Source organism: Ostrinia furnacalis, unplaced genomic scaffold, assembly GCF_004193835.3.
Source record: "Ostrinia furnacalis isolate ACB-3 unplaced genomic scaffold, ASM419383v2 OfSCF0434, whole genome shotgun sequence".
Classification (NCBI taxonomy): domain Eukaryota; kingdom Metazoa; phylum Arthropoda; class Insecta; order Lepidoptera; family Crambidae; genus Ostrinia; species Ostrinia furnacalis.
Window position 1 is genome coordinate 77310 of NW_021130673.1, and position 21941 is coordinate 99250.

Here is a 21941-nt window from a genome sequence, read left to right on the forward strand (position 1 = left end):
ATGAAAAATAAAATAGATAAAGTTTAGCAAAATTCTTGTTTTGCTTCAAATAAATTATTCTGATACGATGACTGAATACGATTTAAGTTTATACATAATGTAAGTGGAAATTTTCACAAAGCTAAATATTTTCGTTGTCACTTCTAAGCGTGCGTCTCACTCAAGGATGCTTACTAGCGATGCTTATCTTAGAATGTAATGCATCCTAAAGTTGTGTGCTAAGTATTCTTATTTCTACTGCCAGCTGTGAAGATACCTTTTGCCGGTGAGACATGGTTTCAAGAAGTGTGTGCACATATTTGTACAAATGTTTTTAGAAAGTTATAATCTTAGCAATTTATTTACAATACAACCCAAACAAAACCAAATATTTTTGAAACAGTTTTTGCAAAATAATGGACGACAATTTCGTTTATACAGCCTTGGCCAAAAGTATTGAGCACCCATGATATTTATTAATTTTGAAGGTATTATACATGTGTCTGAATAAAAACAGTTTTTAACAGTATTATATTGTTTATTAACAACAAAAAATTAATACTTTGTTGGACCACCCTTTGCCTTAATTACTGCAGAAGTTATTTTTGGTAAAGATTGTACTAATTTATTACAATCGTCACATGTTAAAGCGTTCCACTCTTCCCGCAAGCGACGTTTTAGGTCTTCTTTTGTTTTTATTCAATGGCGCCGGACCTTGTCCTTCAATAGACCCCACAAATGCTCGATGGGGTTCAGGTCTGGTGACTGGGCAGACCATTCAAGCAGCTCGATGTTATTTTCACTAAACCAAGCCATCGTTTGTGACAAGGTGCGTTATCCTGCTGGAATTTGACGCTTTCCATGTTGGTGTCACCAAAAAGTGTTGTAAACGAGGGCAGAAGTGCGGATTCAAGAACGTTTATGTACTTTGTAGAGTCCATGCGTCCTTCACACACAAACATTTCCCCAACTCCTGCGGCGCTCATGCACCCCCAGACCATCACACTGCCGCCGCCATGTTTGACGGTAGGTACCTTACACTCCGGGGTAAATTCTTCGTCTACTCGACGACGGACAAATGTCACACCAGGTGTGCCAACAATCATAAAGTAACGAAATTTTGTTAAGTGTTTTTCGGTCCAATATTTATTTTTACAAATATAGTTTTATAATATTATTGTCGCGTATTGTTATTACATGATATTGGCTAACTTACCTCAAAGTTTGATTCATCTGACCACACAATATTTTTCTAATCTTCCTCGGTAAAAGTTTGGTATTTTAAAGCCTACTCGTAACGAGCTGTTTTGGTCTTTACTGAGAGCCATGGCTTCTTTCTGGCTGTATAGCCCTTAAGCCCAGCTTCTTGGAGTCTTCTGCGAGTTGTTCTTCCAGAAATCGGCGTATTAATTTCAGCTGATAACTCAGCAGCGAGGTCGGAAGAAGATTTGTTATGATTTTTCAAAGACTAACAATACTACAGTATCATAGCTAAACATCTCGAAACGTGTTTTATTGCACGTTGTGCCGTGAGTTTATGTTTCAAAACCTGTCAAAGAAAGGTTTTTATCAAATATCTTTGAGTATCTTTTATAGTTATCACGTATAAGCAGTATTTAGGGGGTGCTCAATACTTTTGGCCAAGGCTGTATGTACAAGGTATCACTACAGGCAGGACGCCTTAACTACTTTTCACATACTGGTTAAAATCTTGTCACAAATAATTATCTACCAGTGTAGGAGTTGCCAGGTCTAAAAACAATGACACCCGTATTCACAAACGATACTTGATTAAGTGAAGCACCAAATCTAACGCACAGCGTTAATAGAGCTCTGTGATTGGTTCGTGTGTGACCCTGTGCGTCCACGCGCACTGTGAGACCTCATAGTAATGTTTGTGAATACGGGCGTGAGTGTCATACTCGTGAATGAGTACTATCATCTTCGAATGAACATAATTCTGTTGTTCGACTTTGGACTGGCGCGGCAGCCACATAAAAAGCCTAACAAAAGCCGGACAGGCCGGACAAGTCCATACAAAGCCAAACATGACCCCTGACAACCCCATACCAGTGACTCATAAAGTCTGTTCGCCGAGAGTTGATAAATATTATGAAATGTCTTGCAATAGCGACTGTCGCTTAATTGAGAATGTTACTAGGTATGCAAAATCACTTGAAACCTATGTTACACTTAAGCTTTTACATTTACAAATACATTAGTTTTTATTTCATTCAAAAATACCCAGTAGTTATGATTTTATAGGCATTCAAAGTTCGCTTAAATATTGAGTCCCGCCGACGGTCACGTGACCCCGTGTGACGTACATTCACAGCGTCCGCTCACTAGAAAACGGATATAAACATACTTAAATATTTTTTTTTTNGCGTCCCCAGAACCCAAGGCGACAGGGCACCGAGAAATAGATCGCAAGGTTTGTATTTTTATGTGTGTTGTCTCATCATCATAATCTCAGCCATAGGACGTCCACTGCTGACCATAGGCGTCCCCCCAAACTTGATGCGATTGTGTCGTTTTATTGCGAATTACCTTCCAGCTCCATCATTAGACCCCGATTACTATATAGAATTAAAATACTCATCAATACAAAACGAACGAGCCCAAACTCGATGCATTTAAGTCGTTTTATTATAGAGTTCCTATGGCCACCTTCCAGCTCCATCATCAGATCAGCTCCATGTCATCATAATATTGCATGGTCATCCAAATCACATGTGTTTGCGAAATGTCAGCTTAATCGGTTGCCTGGAAGTGGGTCTTAATTCAGTTTGCAAGATTCCACCCATACAAATATGAGCCAGTCGTTGTAATATGACGTCACGCGCATAAAATGGCGGGCCGGCCGCCGCCCGCACTTTTAAAATTCAATATCTTGGAAACTAATTGACGTATCGAAATAATTCTTTCACGTGTATTTTTTATTTTTAACAGAGAATACAGAAAGCTAAAAAACAAAATTAGTGAACATTCTTCATTATCGCATTTTGTATGGCGGGCGTCGTTTGTCACAACGCGCACTGAGTACCATGGTATGAGCCACGCAGCTGTCGTCAAGCGCCCCGGCCGGCGGGCCGCAATGTGTGAAACGGAATAGATTGATTTTACATAAGACCGAAATTAATGGTATGACAGTGGGTAGGGCTTTGCCCAACATTGGGATACACTATAAGCCACTTGATAATAATGAAATACTTTTTATCCAAAACATGGACGCCACGTGTTTGATCCGTATCCCCAGTCCCCACGTATGCCCTAACCGGAATAATTCCCGTAAAAAAAGAGATAATAATGATAAATAATCTACCAACTTTTTCATTATATCGACAAAAATAATTAGCGGGCCGCAATTTGTAATGAGTTTAGAACCTCTGATATATTTTTTTTTATCAACTCTCGGCGAACAGACTTTAGCTTTTTTGCATTTTTGAAAAGATCTTGTCTGTCCCTTGTGATCGGCATTAAATCGCATCACACCTCTTCAAAATACATTACATCTACACCGCTAAGCTTTGGTGGATTAATAAATGATTTTGAAAAAGATGTTCTTTAACACAGCTATTTATTCCAGGAATTTGGAGTCGCGTGACGTCGAAGGTAGCTTCGCGGCGGGTGCTGGTGATTCTGTAAGTATACAGTTTGTTTTATACTTCCAAAACTACCCTCAACCACAAAGTAAGGAGCAGAAGACAATCTACATACAAAGTGCGCTTGGGCAACGCACACATAGACAAAACTCACCGACACGATATCCCTAATAATTGTAAACCAGTCTAAACCACTGCGCTACGATGATATCGCCAATAATCGCAAACCAGTCTAAACCACTGCCGCGATGTGTCTAAACCACTCTAAACCAGTGCGAGCGCGAATGCCGCCAATTTGAGACGCGTCTGTGTGCGTATGCAAATGAAGTGCGTACAGGTGATTGTCTTCTGTTACTATTTTGTGCCTCAACTCTACATACATTGCCATCATAATTTGAACCCTATTTTATTATCATATGGTTGCGTTTTGACCGTTTAAGACTGGTGGCGAGGATCACCGCCACCACCGATTCTCGCTTCGGACGCGTTCTGCGGTATAGACAAAGACCTAACTGCAGACGCATAACGCGTCCATCCAGTGTGGCAAATCCTAAATGTCTTCAAATCATAACTTCTATGCCTATCATGAATTACTACTATCTTCATTTCTTCTTGTTGATGGCAAAATAGGTGCATGGATATAGGCTAAGTTGTCGTTTTTTCAACTTTAATTGTCGATTTCGCTCACGCCAATGCCCTTTTATGAGTGACAGAGATGAATATATCCGAAAATACGGTTACAGCATTAGAGAAGTCTCACATAGCGTTTTAAAATATAGATGAAGGGCTTGCAGACGATGTACTTTTGGATTTTTTGAGATTTTTATTTGCAAAAAGCATTTTGCTATCATCATCATCATTTCAAACACAGGACGTCCACTGTTGAACATAGGCCTCCCCCAATGATTTCCACATCGCCCGTTTGGTAGCGGCCTGCATCCAGCGCCTTCCTGCTACCTTTATGAGGTCGTCGGTCCACATTTTAATATAGAAAAATAATATTCAAAAGCATATACGTCGTCTGCATGACCTTCTAATGTACGAAGGTAAATATTCTGAATGCAACGGTAAAAGAAAAAATGTTCTAGAATGATCGAAATAAATTGTCCCAAAATTCATACGATTCATAGGATACTTTGAGTCAATTATAGTTCAAAATTAACATCATTATAGGGTCCTTTTTGCTTTGCTTACTCTCTGAAACTAACTTTGAAAATATGTATTTGCGATATTCTTACAAGTATCATATTTTTCGCCTCGAATATTTTGACCGCGTGTGTAAGTGGAAAAAAGTCTACCAACTCTTTGTAGCCACGATAGCCGAACGGTGAAGGGATCGGACTGGTCGACTCGTGATCCGGGGAACGCGGGTTCGGTCCCCGCCGCCGCTCGACTATTGTGGTGAGCTCACTCGTGACACAAGCATATTTAGCTTAGTACGAGGAGCTAACGGGAGAAAAAAAGAAAATTCTAAATTTCGCTCGGACTGGTGCTCGCATGCTCGCTTCTGGCTCAAAACGGACGTAGGCATCATTCACCACAGAAGTGGTTCCATCACCACCAGCCGATGACCCGAGATCATTCTTCGCAGAACGAGCGGGAAACCGTGTGCTCCTGCAAAACCAAGCTCAAGAGATCCTGGGATCAGGCCAGCTCCGAAGGAAGCTCCACCCCGTCCACGTGCGTCCTTTGCTCGGAAGACAGCCGAAAGGACAGGCTAAACCAAGCTAAGTCTGTAGCCAGCAAATACACTGAAATAAGCAAAAAGTCCGACTATTCCAGTAGATTTGATAAAACAACCGATCTGAGTAGGAAATCAGTAGCTAGCAAAACGACAGATGTCAAGTCCGAGTTGAGTAAAACTGACACGGTTAGTAAAAGATCTGACGTCACCAGTAAGAAGTTGGATGTAGCTCATAAGAGAGGCAAGAGTGAGATCACTTGTGATCTTAAGTACAGCGATTTCTACAGCGATAGCGAAGACGAAGCTGACGAAACGAATCGACTCATCCAACTTCGAAACTGTGACTACATGGATATCGTAGGAGACTCTTTGAAGGTAGTTATAGCGTTGGCCGGATACCCCAAATCGAAGATGCGGTTACGACAAATGCAGCTTTTTCAGCGCTGCCTGACTGACGTCATAGATATGCAGTTGAAAGCCAATCTTTTGAAGAAGGTACCCGTGTTTTTAGACTATTACCTGAATCGGGGCGCGATAGTTTGCATATGCAAGGATTTGGACACTAGAGATTGGATGGTGAGGATATCCCCGGGACTGCAAGAGAGGATGTGCACCAATTTGATCCTACTCAAAGCTAAGGTGAAAAGGCTCTGTCTGGCTGTGCTGAAAATACCTCAGTCCTGCTGGCCAGCCACCGCACAAGACGCTTTCAAACTCCTACAATACTTCAACCCGACGCTAAAAACGGATCAGTGGAAAATCTACTCTCAGAAGAACGTCGATAGCGTCGAATGCACTTCGTTCCTCATCGATCGAGTCTCAGGCGAAATCATTCGAGGCCCCACCTTCAAAAACGTGATCGATTACAATCAAACCGAATTTGAACTCACTGGTTACACTGAAATTTACTACGAGTGCTTGCTGTCTGATCTTGAAGATATATGCAGTGTCGCGTCCAGGGTCAAGCTTTTGGAAGAATTGCGCTCTGAAGAGGCTACGCCAAGAAACATCCATAGCAGCAGAGCGGAAGTAACCCAAAAGTCTGATGCAGTTGAAAAAGCAGAAGAAATCGTCATTCAACATGTAGAAGAAGTATACGACAACGACGATTCAGACGTAGAAATCGTCCCTATTGATGACGAAAATGTAGATCGCGGCGTGAAAGACGAATTCGAAAACAACGTTCGGAACGAAATATTGAAGAAATTGAAAGACGTTAAGTATATAAGCGATAAAGATGAAGTTATAGTTTGGTCGGATGAAGCGAACAACTACAATAGTGATCAGGATGAGAGAGAGAAGATTGAGGAAATCACAGAAGATGACAATAACAATATTACAGCTACGTCAGCTGTCGCAGTGTCTGACAAGACTGAATCTATAATTGAGAGCAACGAAAACCTAATTAGTAGAAGTAGTAACCTAAATATCGATAGCAATAGAGGCATAGCCTACCATAGACGAACGAATTATTTGCACGTCGAAAACGAACTCAAAGTTGCCATAACGTTAGAAGGGTATCCGCAAAATAAACTTGAAGGGACCCACATAAGACGCTTGAAGCATCTATTCAAAGAGTACTTGCACAAGGACATGAAGATGCAAAGATTTGCGAATCTCATCATTCCAAAATTCCAAGATATTTACTTGTCTAATGGAGCTGTGATATACATTTGTGATAGCTTAGAAACTAAAGATTACTTGACTGAAGTGCTGCCAAAATTCATCAACTCCACCGGCTTGAAGCTAACTTTTAGGGATATTAAGAATCTAGTTAGGTACACTAGGGTAGTCCTGCGTTTGCCTAAAGAGCACGCTCATGTTGAATCTGTGGAAATTTTGTTGAAACTGCAAGCGAAATATCCCGGTTTGAAGCCAGACTGTTGGAAATACTATTCGGACGTAGCTGGGAAGCAAAAAAGACAGTTTGGTGTCGACCCAGAATCGCTAGATGTGATTAAAAGTCCAGATTTTGATCCTACTTACGAAGGAGAAAAGTTGAGCTTCAGAATTATTGATCGGCAAAAGAGAGACGTAAGTTTCGAAGATTCCTATAAAGATGACAATGTTGATGATAATGATGAAGGAAAACAATTGAGGGATAAAGTACTGAAGATGATGTATGCACCGATCGACCCAGAGATCACGAATACTCCTCTCACTCGAATCAGGACCAATCACTATTCAGATCTGATCGCCGACGACTTAAAACTGTACGTTGGTCCCAGTAACTACCCAGAGACACGCGTAGACGAAGTCCTGTTCCATTCCATCAAGAGAACTTTCGAGAACATCGTCTGTGATGCTTACGAGAAAGGAGTTTTCGAGCTTCCCAACTCCGTACCAACATTCCACGATATGTACCTTTTCGACGGAGTGATTTTCATCATCTGCCAGAACATGAATTCTAGAGAATGGATGGAGAATTCCATTCCTGAGGTTAACGAAAGGCTACACATCAATTTAAAGTCTACAGAATTCCGCGGCGCTGTGGGAATCATAAGCATGGTTGTGAAGACGGATAAAGACACAGATGTTGTGATAGAACAACTACAGAAACAGAATCCGAGACTTCGGACGAAGTATTGGAGGAAAATCAGCACAGTACGTGCAAAGACTAAACTGGATGTAGTACTACAGATAGATAAACTCTCCGCTCAGGTTATAACGAAGAGTGATTTCAATAAATTCATCGACGGGAACCCTGTACAGTTCAAACTCGGTCATTTACAGTCTCTACTGAGACCCAAAGCGAGTCTTGAAGAACTAACCAAGATGCATTTGAAGAAAATGAGCAACAGCAACGTAAATGCAAAAGGGAAGAAGAAAGAAAAAGAAATGACCATCGAGGAATTGAAATCTGATCTGAAAAGAAAGTATCCAGACTTGAAAATCGACCAATGGGATGTGATTTCTCAAAACGAAGCCGACATAAAAGTATGCAAGTACGAAATCGATGAGTCTTCCCAAATCGTCGAGACACCTACAAAAGAAACCTATTCTGGTCGGGAGACAGTAACAGACCCTAATACAGCATACAGCGATATGCCCTCACCGACCGGGTCGCTGGGTCGGAAGAATGTTGTAATAAAGATACCCTCTCGTCTACTACCTGATAACAAGGAAGACTTAAACATGGTCTTCGATCTACTAGAGGACAAAAACCCTGGTCTCAACACAGAACTATGGAAGGTATATACCGATTCGTCTTACCCTGGCAACGGTCGATTTACCCTGGTCATAGACAGGCAGAGCGCGTCAGTAATACAGGGCAAGAGTTTCAACCCCAATATTGGCGGCGAGAAACTTAAATTCTTCTTTTAGACATCCTATATGATTGTACGTCGTAAGTTGAAGTTAGTAGGTTAGCTTGTGCCTTGAGATAGATCGTTTCATCCACGAAGACGCGCCCCACCAATTGTTGGCCGAGGGAAGCGCGGGGTGATGGCAGTTTGATCCGAACAATCCGAGCGTCATTATTGTGGTGTGCTTGTGCACTAAAGGATAATTAGCGTGTACCGATAACACTCAAACTTTCGTGGAAGAATGGTGGGGCGCGTCTTCGCGAATGAAACGATCTATACAGTGTGTCCGGGCATGTAGTGATCAAACTTTAAGGGCGTGATCAATGGACAATTTTATCGGTGAAAATATTTTAAATTTGGGGCTTGACCCATTTCTCGCATATTTACAAGGATTTAAGTTTTTAATTTTTAGTTTTCACCTCTTCCTTCAAAAACAAGTGATAGCGTGGGTAGCTTAACATTAATAAGCAAAAATTTTATATCATGCGATAGCCAATAAAATTATCTAGTAGAATGGCTCAAATACTAATAATAAAATGCAAATAAAACATACCTTAACGACCTGGTTTTTCTTGTGTTGGAAAATAACTGAAAATGAAGTGAAAAAAGTCATGTTTTTTTCTAATTAAATCCATTCTTACTCCCTTAAAATGTATGAAACTTGTGTCTGTTTTCTACTTCTACTAGTAGATAATTTTATTGGCTATTGCATGATATAAAATATTTGCTTATTAATGTTAAGTTACCCACGTTTTCACTTGTTTTTGAAGGAAGAGATGAAAACTAAAAATTAAAAACTTAAATCCTTGTAATTTTGCGAGAAATGGGGCAAGACCCAAATTTGAAGTATTTTCATCGATAAAATTGTCTATAGATTACGTCCTTAAAGTTTGATCAATACATGCCCGGACACACTGTATAGGACATAGGATAGTTTAGATCTAAAAATTGTGGTACATTTTAAATCAGGTGGTTGTATTTTTTAATCAATTATTGTGTACTTTATCATTGATTGAATAGCTGATTATAAAAAAATTAAATATCTGTCCTAATATAGGTTCGATGTATAAGCTAGGGATCGATTTTAAAATTGTTGGTACATAGATTAGAAAGAATAAAATATTCTGAAATAATCATTAAATATTTGATTAGTTACTTATGTTTCTACTTGTAGCATGTAACGCACATAGACTGGAATATAATGAAAATGCTTTTGTGTTGACTAGATGTTATAAAATAACATCATTTGATTGAGTCAAGACTCATTTTAAAACATTGACATATTTTATGTACTGTAATTTGGTAATGACATCATTTACTAATAATTCTAAGACACAAATTCTCTAAAAAACCTTTTTATTTTCGTCCTGAATACGGGATTGGTTTTCAACTGTAGATTTAACTAGTGTCTGAGGTATGGAAGGTTGTTTTTGTAACGTCAAACGTCAGCGAGACTTCAGATTTCCTTTTTTAAGCTGTGTCAGTTTAAAAAAAAAACAATGAAGAATGAATTTTTTTTATGCATAACGAGGCAGGTATTTGACCACAATCGCACCTGATGTTAAGTGGGATGCAGTCTATGATGGTACATATCTGCCCTGTGAGTGCCTATTCACTATTTAAATTATCACCGGGCAAACTTCAAATTCCACTGTCCACCGTGTCTCTTTAAACACTCGACATTGGCGAAACCAGTGTGCTTCAAATTCGCACCATTGAAGCCATTAGACAATAATAAGCTGTGTCACGTCATTATGTCACCCCTCCAAACCCCAAAACCCGGTCTGTTAGCACGTAGAATTTTGTCGTGCTCGCGCGTAATTATGTATAATTACGCGCGAGCGATAAGGATGGGTAGCTAGGGGTCATTGGACAAAATTCTACGTGCTCACAGATCAGACTATAGACCTATAGAGACCTATAGTCTTGGAATTATTACTTGATAATGGTTTGAAGTTCCAATTTCTCCAATTTTTGTGACCATGACATTCCTGGATACGACTTATTATTATTATAATAATTACTTTTTAGACTTAACTTTACAATAATTTTAGGGTAAGTATTTTTATGTTGTAAAACGTGCATTTGCTAGTGTTTAATTTGTTTTTGTTATAATAACGCAGGTACAGTCAGCGTCAAATAGTTCGTGACTCCCAAAGTAGGCAATAAGTTCGCAACACGTCTTTGTTACATTGGAATAAGGTTGTGTTGGCAACTTTTTGGCCACTTTGGGTGTCACGGACTATTCGACGTTGACTGTACAATGTTGGGTTGTTCAACTGTGCATTTAGTTTATGTTTTAAATAAATAAATTGTGATAAGAATCTGCTGTTTCATTTTTGAATTCCTGAGAAGTATTTTAGAGGTAATCACCAGTACAGCTTTTAATCACCAGTACAGTAACAAGTACAAAATAATATTCAGAATATTTACCTTCTACAAAGTACAGATTGATTTATAATCGAATAGTGAACTCACCACTAGGAATGTGTAGAGATGGAAATATCGAACATAGTTTTATGACAAAATATATTTATGAGTGCGCTTAAACTGAGATGCAGCTGTAAGTTTTTATTACTAACCATAATGTATGGTCATAGACAGAAAGATAGAATTAAGTTAAAACATCTACCCCCTTATTAATAAAAGTTACATCCTAGTTGAACTCTGGCTTAAATTGTCATTTAGTATGAAAAATGGAAATGTTATTTTAATCCAAGGTTCATCCTAGGTGTAACTTTTTATTAATAAGGAGGTTAGAGATGAGTAAAATGCTCCTGGAGTAGGCGAGTACAGAAAAAAAGTAGTAATAGACATACTTTTCTTCTCTACAATTACTCGAATCCTTTTCTCTGCATCTGCATTGTGACGCTTGCGCTCAGTTTACGCGCTCCCTACTTACACATAATAGTGATATTTGTTAAATAAATAACTAATACAAGAAAGGAAATAAAAAATAAACGAACCTGTATCCCCAAACACGATTGCACAGCTAACAATTCCCGCGCTACAGCGCGTTGCGTCGCGCGCGTGTGTCGCGTGTGGCTCCGCCGCGGACTCGTACTGCTCGCGCTGCGGACTCACGCCGTACTGCTCGTCGCGGTGCCAGCGGCTCGACTGGGCGGAGAGGCACCGCGCCGTGTGCCATAACCTAGCTAGGTGAGTTAGAAGATAGCTAGAAGAAGGCACAACAGGTTTAGTAATAGGATGGCGCGACGAAACTACGACGCAAGCGAGACGAGACAGTAACGCGACATAAGACTAGACTCGTACTGCTCGCGCTGCGGACTCACGCCGTACTGCTCGTCGACTGGGCGGAGCGGCACCGCGCCGTGTGCCATAACCTCGCCAGGTAAGAAAAAAAAAGGTTTGAAAATAGATAGGAGCAACGAGAGGACGCAATCGAGGCGAGACAGCGACGCAGATGAGACAAAAGTGTGCCACAACCACGTCAGGTAAGCTGGGAAGAAGCTAGACGTGTGTAACTATGTGTATCAGGCTAAGGAACAGTGCGACGCGACTACAAACAAAGTGACGTCAGACATAGTCGCCGCCGATTCGTACTGCTCGCGCTGCGGACTCACGCCGTACTGCTCGTCGCGCTGCCAGCGGCTCGACTGGGCGGAGCGGCACCGCGCCGTGTGCCATAACCTAGCTAGGTGAGTTAGGATAGCTAGAAGAAGGCGTAACAGGTTTAGTAATAGGATGGCGCGACGAAACTACGACGCGAGCGAGTCGAGACAGTAACGCGACATAAGACTAGACTCGTACTGCTCGCGCTGCGGACTCACGCCGTACTGCACTATGCATCTGAAAGACGCTGAAGGGCTTGTTGGATTTTAGCTTGAGAGGCTTTGTTATATTTATCTCAATTATATTATGAGAGTGCACTGTATACAGGGTGTTAGGTAAATGGGTATATGAGCCGACACTAGCCCATGTTAATATAGGCATATAAATGGTATGGTGAAGTCAGAAATTTGATATCATGATTTTAATTTTTTCAATTTTCATACAAAATAAATTTTATAAAATCCGATTTGTATGAAAATTAAAATAATTTAAATGAAGATATCAATTTTCTGACTTCACCATACCATTTATATGACCATGTTAACATGGGCTAGTGCCGGCTCATATACCCATTTACCTAACACCCTGTATATCAAAATTACTCTTCAAATCATGTTTGAAAATTTAAAATTTCCAATTTTTCAATTTAAATAGTGGTTTCTTTTTTTAATATTTAATTTCATCATCATCTTCATTTCAGCCATAGGACACTGCTGAACAGAGGCCTCCCCCAATGATTTCAATGAGGGCTATCGTTTTTATACTTAACAGTTGGCACCCCTGGCGATTGACAGGACCTTACTCTACAGTGGCGCCATCTTGATGAGTGCAAATGCGATAGTCTTCCTACCACTTTCGCGCTCACCAGTTGGTGCCACTGTCTTCGCTACTAGCAAGTGACAGGACCTTACTCTACAGTGGCGCTAACTGGTGAGCGCTAAAACGATAGCCCTCATTGCCTCAAATATATAATTTATGTATGTGTACCTAGTGTTTGCACTGTATATTTTATGTGTAATTGCTTTTGTATGTGATTCGTTATTGTTTACCACACAGGTTGTCGGCTGCGAAACCCGATACTGAGGCGAATGTAGCAGAGGATATAGAAATGTATGTGCTATTTGTTTTTGCTTTAAAACACGAGCTTGTCGATATATTTTAGTACACACAGCTGCATAACAGAAACATCTTATGTATGTACAGTGAGCGTCAAATAGCCTGTGACACCCTAAGTGGCCAAAAAGTTGACAACATCCTTATTTCAATTGTAACAAAGACGTGTTGCGATCTTTTTGGCTACTTTGGGTGTCACAATTTCTTGACGTTTCTGCCAGATTACGTCCACTGCTGGACAAAGGTCGCATAGAAATGCACACACACAAAGTAATCAAAATATGTGCTCATTATTCACTGCGGTATCAGTACTCAACGTTCGAATTATCTTTAGTACTACGCCAGCAATGTGAACTGTTTACATTATAACGTCGCTGCTGTCATCATTGCTGTCGCGAGCAATGTGTTCTGTTTTTGGGCATATTGCTGCGACACCGGCCCCGCCCCCTTGTCACATCTCCCTTTAGTTTCTGTGATCTGTGGTTTGCTGATATTATGTCGTTTCTTTCAGTACACCGCCCACTGCGCCGTTGCGTCGTCCGCACTCGCCGAAACGTGACGCGCAGCGATATGACGATTCTGGCTCCGACAGAGGACATAAGGTAAAATTTCGTTCGTTCGTTTCAGCTGAAAGACGTCCACTGCTGGACAAAGGCCTCCCCCAACGATTTCCACAAAGACCGCTCCTGCGCCGCTCGCATCCAGGCACTTCCCGCGACCTTCACCAGATCGTTGGTCCACCTAGTGGGAGGCCTGCCCACGCTACGTCTTCCGGCTTCTGGTCGCCACTCAAGAACTTTCTTGCCCCAGCGGACATCAACTCTTCGAGCTATGTGCCCCGCCCACTGCCACTTGATTTTAGCGATTCTGCGGGCGATGTCAGTCACTCTGGTTCCCTTACGGTAAAATTTACTTACAGGAAATACATAAAATAATGCATAAATATCATTGGACATTGTACATAACGCCAACAATGTTTTGGAAGCTTGATAATCAAGTAGTAAATTATGTTTGAGATATTTTTTTATCCACAACTCGCCTGATGGAAAGTGATGATCAGGCCAAAGATGGAAGCGAGCTTCACCCGGAATCCTTAATCACTGAGGAACTGGCTATCTTACCTTTTACTACCGGAATACAAAAGTACTGTAATGCAACAGTATTGCATTATAAATGTGTATTCCAATAGCTATAATAATGTTTATAGTGTTTTATCCCAATCATCATTTCAGCCACAGGACGTCCACTGCTGAACATAGGCCTCCCCCAATGATTTCCAAACCGCCCGGTTGGTAGCGGCCTGCATCCAGCGCCTTCCTGCTACCTTTATGAGGTCGTCGTTCCACCTTGTGGGTGGAGGTCCCACGCTCCACGTCCGAATTTGTCCCTATAATTTTTCATATTAACTGCAATGAAAATAAATAAATATGTATATTTTTCTTTATTTATTACAGAATACACAACAAAAGAACACGCCAATGCAGAACAACAACAGACAAGGCCGTAGCTTCAATCAGGGTCAGAGGAACAATAGAGCCGGAGACAGGGCACAAAGAGATAGATCCCAAGGCGACAGGGCACCGAGAGACCGATCGCAAGGTTTGTATTTTTTTTATGTGTTGACTCATCATCATCTCAGCCATAGGACGTCCACTGCTGAACATAGGCGTCCCCAGAACCCAAGGCGACAGGGCACCGAGGGATAAATCGCAAGGTTTGAGTTTTTTTGTGTGTTGTCTCATCATCATAATCTCAGCCATAGGACGTCCACTGCTGAACATAGGCGTCCCCCAATGCTTTCCATGTTGCCCGGTTGGTGGCGGCCTGCGTCCAGCGCCTTCCTGCTACCTTTATGATGTCGGTTCACCTTGTGCACTCACTATAAAGCCTGGTCCGTGAGCACGTAGAATTTGGTCCAATGACCCCAAGCTACCCATCCTTATCGCTCGCGCGTAATTATGTTGCTGTCGCGCTCGCACACTCACTGCGGGCGCCCGTCGCACAGTCGCGACAGCAATATAATTACGCGTGAGCGATAAGGATGGGTAGCTTGGGGTCATTGGACAAAATTCTACGTGCTCACGGACCAGGCTTTAGGCCTTATACAGAAGCTAAAAATTACACAGTGTGCTATGGAAAGGGCTATGCTCCGGGTTTCTTTACGAGATCGAATCGGAAATACGGAGATCCGTAGACGTACTAAAGTCGCTGTCATAGCCCGACGGATTAGCAAGCTGAAGTGGCAATGGGCAGGGCACATAGTACGCAGAACTGACGGCCGATGGGGCAGCAAGTTTCTGGAGTGGACGCCGCATACCGGAAACGCAGCGTGGGAGGTTGTCTAATTTGTGTTAGTTTAATGTTTTAATTTTAAGGCGTATATTCTGCCGCTCTTCCCAAAAATGGCTTCCGCAGAATAACAGCGTCATATTCTGGGTTTTACTACCTCAGAGCGTGATACATGCTGAACGGTGGCATTTTTGGTTCTAACTCCCTTTTACTTATTCAAACTGTGTGTTATTTTTTTATGTTGGAACCAAAATTTTCCATTTGCGTCTTGTTTTTTAAATGTTTACCTGCGCCTCTCCACCACTACAATCAGGCGACCACTGAAAACCAGCGTCGTGGTGCTACGCACTGCGGCATTATGCTGAGTGGAAGCCTATTTGTCATAATTTTTAAAATATATTTTTTTAACGTATTAATTTCTGTAATTTGTTGATCTAGTGTGCCAAATAAATGTATTTTCTTTCTTTCGTTCCAGGCGACAGGGCACCGAGGGACAGGTCGCAAGGCGATAGGACAGGGCAGGGAGATAGATTCCAGGGCAATAGGCAGGGAGACAGGACTCAGGGATCTAATAATAGGCAGTATGGAAACAGACAAGGAAATGCCAACCAAGGTCAAAGGCCGCCGCTGCGACATGAAAATCAAAATGGCCACGACAACTGGGATAATAAGAGTAAGTAGATTATCATCATCATCATTTTTTTGTCAGTGGCAGACACCGCTAGACGTAAACTTCCTTCCTAACTTTCCTTTCCTCTGAAAAGGAAGGAAAGGATTTAAAAAATCAGCCACAGTATTCGGATTATTCCCGTTCGTCCCACCAATTTTTGTCTCACCAGTGGAACGAACTAGGCATGGAAATGATTGCTATTTTTCATTCATTTTCATTCTATGAAATGATGATTTTTTTTCTTATGATTTCACATGCGAAATTTCACAGGCAATGATTTTTATTCGCAGTGTTTCAATGTAGCTCTTTCATATAATGTGCTACTTTTAATGAAGTATGAATTACTAGCGGCCGCCCGCGACTTCGTACGCGTGAATCCCGTTTTTCCCGCTAATTCCCGTTCCCGTGGGAATTCCGGGAATTCCTTTCTTAGTGCACCTCTACGGTACCTAAGCTACGTCCCTTCCAAATTTCAAGTGCCTACGTTTAGCCATTTAGGCTGTGCGTTGATCTGTCAGTCAGTCAGTCAGTTTCTCCTTTTATATATTTAGATGATGAAGGATTGCTAATTAGCTAAATTATGAAATGTAACAATATCTGTTTCATTTATGTCGCACAACAAAAAACAAACAGTTTCACAGCACATTAATAACCGCGCGACTAATGAAAATCATTCATTTCATCTGCCTGCTATCTAATGAAATCACACGAATCATGACAAGGAAATCTAAACCTTACACCTTTGAGTTTAAAGTTCATATTTAAAATGCCCAGTTTCGTCCGTCATCACACCTCTTGTCCTTTTCTAACACGCACATGATCAAATCATTCCTTCTTACTCGCTCGGTCGCTTCGCAGAGCTGCGCTCACGAACTTCGCTCGAATGAATGAATGAAATTCATGTGATTCGTGATTTCGTTGACTGTGAAATTATAGCAGTCTATGTGAAGTAAAATAGCAGGTGTGATTAATGAAATTCATTTCATATGATTTTTCACCTGCTATTCATGAAATGTTCCATACCTAGAACGAACCCTTCTATTTAATTTTTATTCCCGTTCGTCACACTAGACTTGATGGTAGGATAAACGGGAATATATTCTTTTTTAATTCCCGTTCGTCCGCTCAATCAAATGGAAAACAACTTGGGGATGGGTAGTACGAAATTCTGAGTCATGTTCAAGGATTCGACGAAAAACGCCCGAAAAAAAAATCACTGAAAATATTCCAAATAATCTACTTTCAGATAAGCCCGCCCAAGCAACGCCCGTCGCCGTTCCTACGTCTACGCCGCCGGCCGAACAGCCGAAACCCGCGCCGAAGGAGGCCGAACCGCCGAAGCCGAAAGTGAACGGGTACAAGCCACCAGGCAATCTGGAGGGCGCCACTCCAAAAAAAGTAGTGCCGAAGAAGTGAGTTTGCATTATTTTGTTATGTCATCATCTGGTTTAAGTACGGGACTATTCCCACCTCTCTTTCCCACCACTGCAACTCCTGTGTAGCCAGGATCTACAGCTTGACCGCCAATAACCCAACTAGTGAAGGTCAAGTTTGTCCCGGGGGAAAGTTAAACTGTCATTGGACCCGCAACGAAATTAATCAGAAGAACATAGGAGGAGTTCGAAGTTTAGGTTTGATTTCCCCCAGGTTCAGATAGTGTTGCCAGATAATATGACCCTATCGGTAGAAAAAAGAAATGACGTGATTTTGAGACTTAAATCAGGAAAAATAAAAAACCCTTTTTTCCCGCTGCTTCACTCGCCATAAGTGGGAGAAAAAGTTTAAGGTATAATTTTTTAAAATTAATTTATTGTCATTATCAGATAGTCCAAGGCACAAGACAAGTGTATTTTGGGAAAGATCGCCCCACCATATATCGTATTAATCAGCTTACCCAAAAGATGCTTCACTCGTTCCTTGGACTAACCTGGGCTTAAAATTTTCAAAACTCGTGGATGATGGAAAAATGCGCAGATAATTTTGATGCTTTTGCCATTAGAAAAATTTTTCGTTGGAACATCTTCATTATCAACAAAATTATTTATCATCATCATCTCAGCCATAGGACGTCCACTGCTGAACATAGGCGTCCCCCAATGCTTTCCATGTTGCCCGGTTGGTAGCGGCCTGCGTCCAGCGCCTTCCTGCTACCTTTACGATGTAGTCGGTCCACCACCACCAAACGAAAATTCGTTTCAGCTCATAATGACAACTTCTCAAAATGACAACTTCTTAAAATGTCAACTTCGCTTAAAGACAACTTCTCATATAGATGACCCACGCTGAACTGTCCCGCCAAACTCAATGACAGGGAGGCGCTACCATCGTTCAATGGTTTCCAACATGGCAAAAATCCGAACCAGCGATCCGGTATTGACGGTGGCGCCCCACTGTCAATGTCATCGACAGGACAGTCCAGTATTTTGGAACTATATTGTTTATTTCTCACAATGACAAATTCGCATTTTGTCAACTTCGCATAATGACAACTCTAGAGTCTAGAAGAACTAGAACTCTAGAAATAATGAAAATAAAATACCAACAAGTAGTTGACATTATGCGAAGTTGACCAAATGCGAATTTGTCATTGTGAGAAATAGACATTAAGAGAAGTTGTGGACATTTTGCGACCCCGTTGTCATTTTGAGAAGTTGTCATTATGAGCTGAAACGCCAATTCTGTGAACAAAATTATTATGAACCTAAAAATAATACATTTTTTCCCCACAGCTGCATCATTGACCTGCTAAAAATCGGGCTAACACCAGTACTTATGCCCGAGTCATCCGTGCCTTCGGGTTTGCTGTGCCTCTGCCTGTGTATGAGTGAGAGCTTCGAGCGAGAGTACGAAAAGTTGTGCGCCATACAAGCGGACGGCGAGCTGGCCGGCCCGTGAGTATTCTCTACCAGTCACATAGAACACTAACCTGTGGATAACAAACGCGATGCTATGCGATGCGTCGCGAAACGACACGACCCGGTCTGAAAAAATATCAAGTAAAGCCCGCTAAAAGCTACCCATCCTCATCGCCCGCGCGTAATTATGTTGCTGTCGCGCTCGCACACTCACTGCGGGTGCCAGTCGCACAGTCGCGACAGCAATATAATTGCGCGAGCGATAAGGATGGGTAGCTTGGGGTCATTGGACAAAATTCTACGTGCTCACAGACCAGACTATAGTCGTTGTATACCTACAGGATGGTCCATGATTAACACGTCATTCACGTGATGTATTGATTCACAGTATCAGTTAGTCGCATTTTGTTGCGTTCCGTCGCGTCGTGTAGCGTTTCGTCGCGTCGTGTAGCGTTTCGTCGCATCATGTCGCGTTTCGTCACTCAACGGGTGACATGCGCTTGTGAGCAATGCTTGAAATCTCATGCGTTTCGACCAGAACTACGGTTCGCCAGGTGTTTCAAAAACGTCATAACGAAATATTCGATTCCTGCCTTAGGCAGTTAAATTTATTTCAAGTTGTTTATTTAAAATTTAGTTCGAGAAGCGGCTCTAATGAGGGTGTTCGCGATTGAAAAATCCGCCATATGGCAATACGTAGACGGGAGGTCCTATTTGCATGTGCAGCATTTGGACCTCCCGTCTACGTATTGCCATCTAGCGGATTTTTCAATCGCGAACCATTGCTAAGAAATTTTAATTACAATAACAATCCGTTTCTAATGCAACTTTTTTGTTCGCAGACCCAGCCCCGGCGATCTCGTAGCATATTTGAACCCGAGCGACGACGCCTGGTACAGAGCGCGAATCCTGAGCCCTACAAAAATGATGCTGATTGATGCTGGCAAGGTATGTCGAAGTGACCCATCAATCCCATCACCAGTAACTTTACTATGAGTGTGACTCACGCAGGACCTCCCTGAGGTCCAGGAGGGCACCTAAGTGTTAATAGCAAAAATTATGTGCGTTCTGCACAATGAATTTAAGAATAAGAATACTTTATTCAGCATTTTCGCATCCTGGTTTTCAGGGGGAATCAACACACGATGAGATTTAGATTAAACATAATTGCTAAAGCCTGGTCCGTGAGAACGTAGAATCCCGTCCAATGACCCCAAGCTACCCATCCTTATCGCTCGCGCGTAATTATATTGCTGTCGCGACTGTGCGACGCGCGCCCGCAGTGAGTGTGCGAGCGCGACAGCAACATAATTATGTGCGAGCGACAAGGATGGGCAGCTTGGGGTCATTGGACGGGATTCTACGTTCTCACGGACCAGGCTTTAGCAAGTGCATGAAAAAAATATAACGATTTCCCTTGCCTGTCATATGCTGTCTGTAATTTTTTTGCGCAATCGCTAGCGTGCAGGTTTAATGTGAACTCATGGTAAGCACATAGGTCATTGAAGCTGGTTTTCTATATTCAATCCTTATCCAAATCCGTCCGTCAACTGTCTGACTGAGCCCTACAAAGATGTTCCGGATCAACTCTTGGCTAGGTATGTCACTGTGACTCACTGTGAAAAATAGTTAAATGGACGCATGCCCCCTTTGGAATAATAAATGGACTCTAACCGCTAGCCGATTGTTGCTGATCCAACATCGGAGCAAACATTTAAATTCAGAACCGCGTCTGAAAGCATGAAATCGCGATACTGAATCGATAAAATGGCTATGCACTATTCCAATACTGCAATAGAACGCTGAGAGTCGCCGAAACGGAATTCAGCATCGATCATCATCATTTCAGCCACAGGATGTCCACTGCTGAACATAGGCCTCCCCCAATGATTTCCGCATCGCCTGGTTGGTAGCGGCCTTCCTGCTACCTTTATGAGGTCGTCGGTCTATCTGTATCAGCATCGATACTATTGTGTTTTTGTTGTGGCCCTAATTAATTAATTTGTGAAATTCCTCATAACCTATGTTATTGTTTCCAGATGGTTCCAATCACAGACAAGTGCCAGCTGAAGCCGCTGCCCGCTAAATATGAGCAGATTCCAGAGTTCACCTGCTTGCTGAAAGGACCTGGTATTGAAGTAAGTTGTATCTTTTACCAGGCCTGCCCCCCTAGACAAAACGCACTTTTTGATCGAATCGAAAATCGAATCCGTCAAAACTCCATACAAAAAAGGGGCTTTTCGACCACTTTTCGACTGGTTTGCGATTATAATTTGCACTTTGTCTAGACCCACTGTTCATCTCCGCGAGTTTGCATGGAAAACAAAATACGCGCGACGGCACCTCCTGAGATATCTAATCGACAGGACAATCACGAGCGAGCATTGACGCATGCACGTGTATTCTTCACCCATTTGCATTGTAAAGACCATAAACTATGTATGTAAAAACGGTGGTGTAATTAATACTGTGCAGTATTTTAACTGCCTGAACAAAATATTAGTAAAGTTCCAAAATACTGAACTGTCCTATGCATGACATTGACAGTGGGGCGCCACCGTCAGTACCGGATCGCTGGTTCCAATTTTTGCCATGTTGGAAACCATATAGTTTAACGATGGTAGCGCCCCCCTGTCATTGAGTTTGGTGGGACAGTTCAGCGTGGGTCATCTATATTTCCTCCGCCATTTTCCGCAGTTTGGCACCTCACGTCACACATCATTTTTCCGAAGTCAGCGCTATGGCTTCGGCGCAGTGCCGTTGACGTTTGTCAACAAAATAATGCTCGACTCTTGATACAAGCTAAATTACACCATATTGTTTACGACATTGAGCATACATTTTTTTAAATACCTTCGCGAAGAAAAC

General features: G+C 41.9%; 1 protein-coding gene across 4 annotated transcripts in view; it reads left to right on the forward strand.

Moving 5' to 3' along the window:
- The window catches only part of LOC114364710 (uncharacterized), a 93915-nt gene that overhangs the window by 14515 nt on the left and 57459 nt on the right, over positions 1–21941 (forward strand). For 2 of the 4 annotated variants that reach the window (XM_028320991.1, XM_028320998.1), the window contains exons 9-18: positions 3569–3623; positions 11566–11732; positions 13203–13256; positions 13771–13861; positions 14714–14858; positions 16024–16221; positions 17465–17630; positions 18948–19109; positions 19916–20021; positions 21113–21211. In XM_028320991.1, coding sequence (XP_028176792.1) covers positions 3569–3623; positions 11566–11732; positions 13203–13256; positions 13771–13861; positions 14714–14858; positions 16024–16221; positions 17465–17630; positions 18948–19109; positions 19916–20021; positions 21113–21211 — 1243 coding nt within the window. Of the gene's footprint in view, positions 1–3568; positions 3624–5175; positions 8812–11565; positions 11733–13202; positions 13257–13770; positions 13862–14713; positions 14859–16023; positions 16222–17464; positions 17631–18947; positions 19110–19915; positions 20022–21112; positions 21212–21941 lie in introns of those variants that run through there. The other 2 variants (XM_028320972.1, XM_028320983.1) reach the window with 2 other exon arrangements.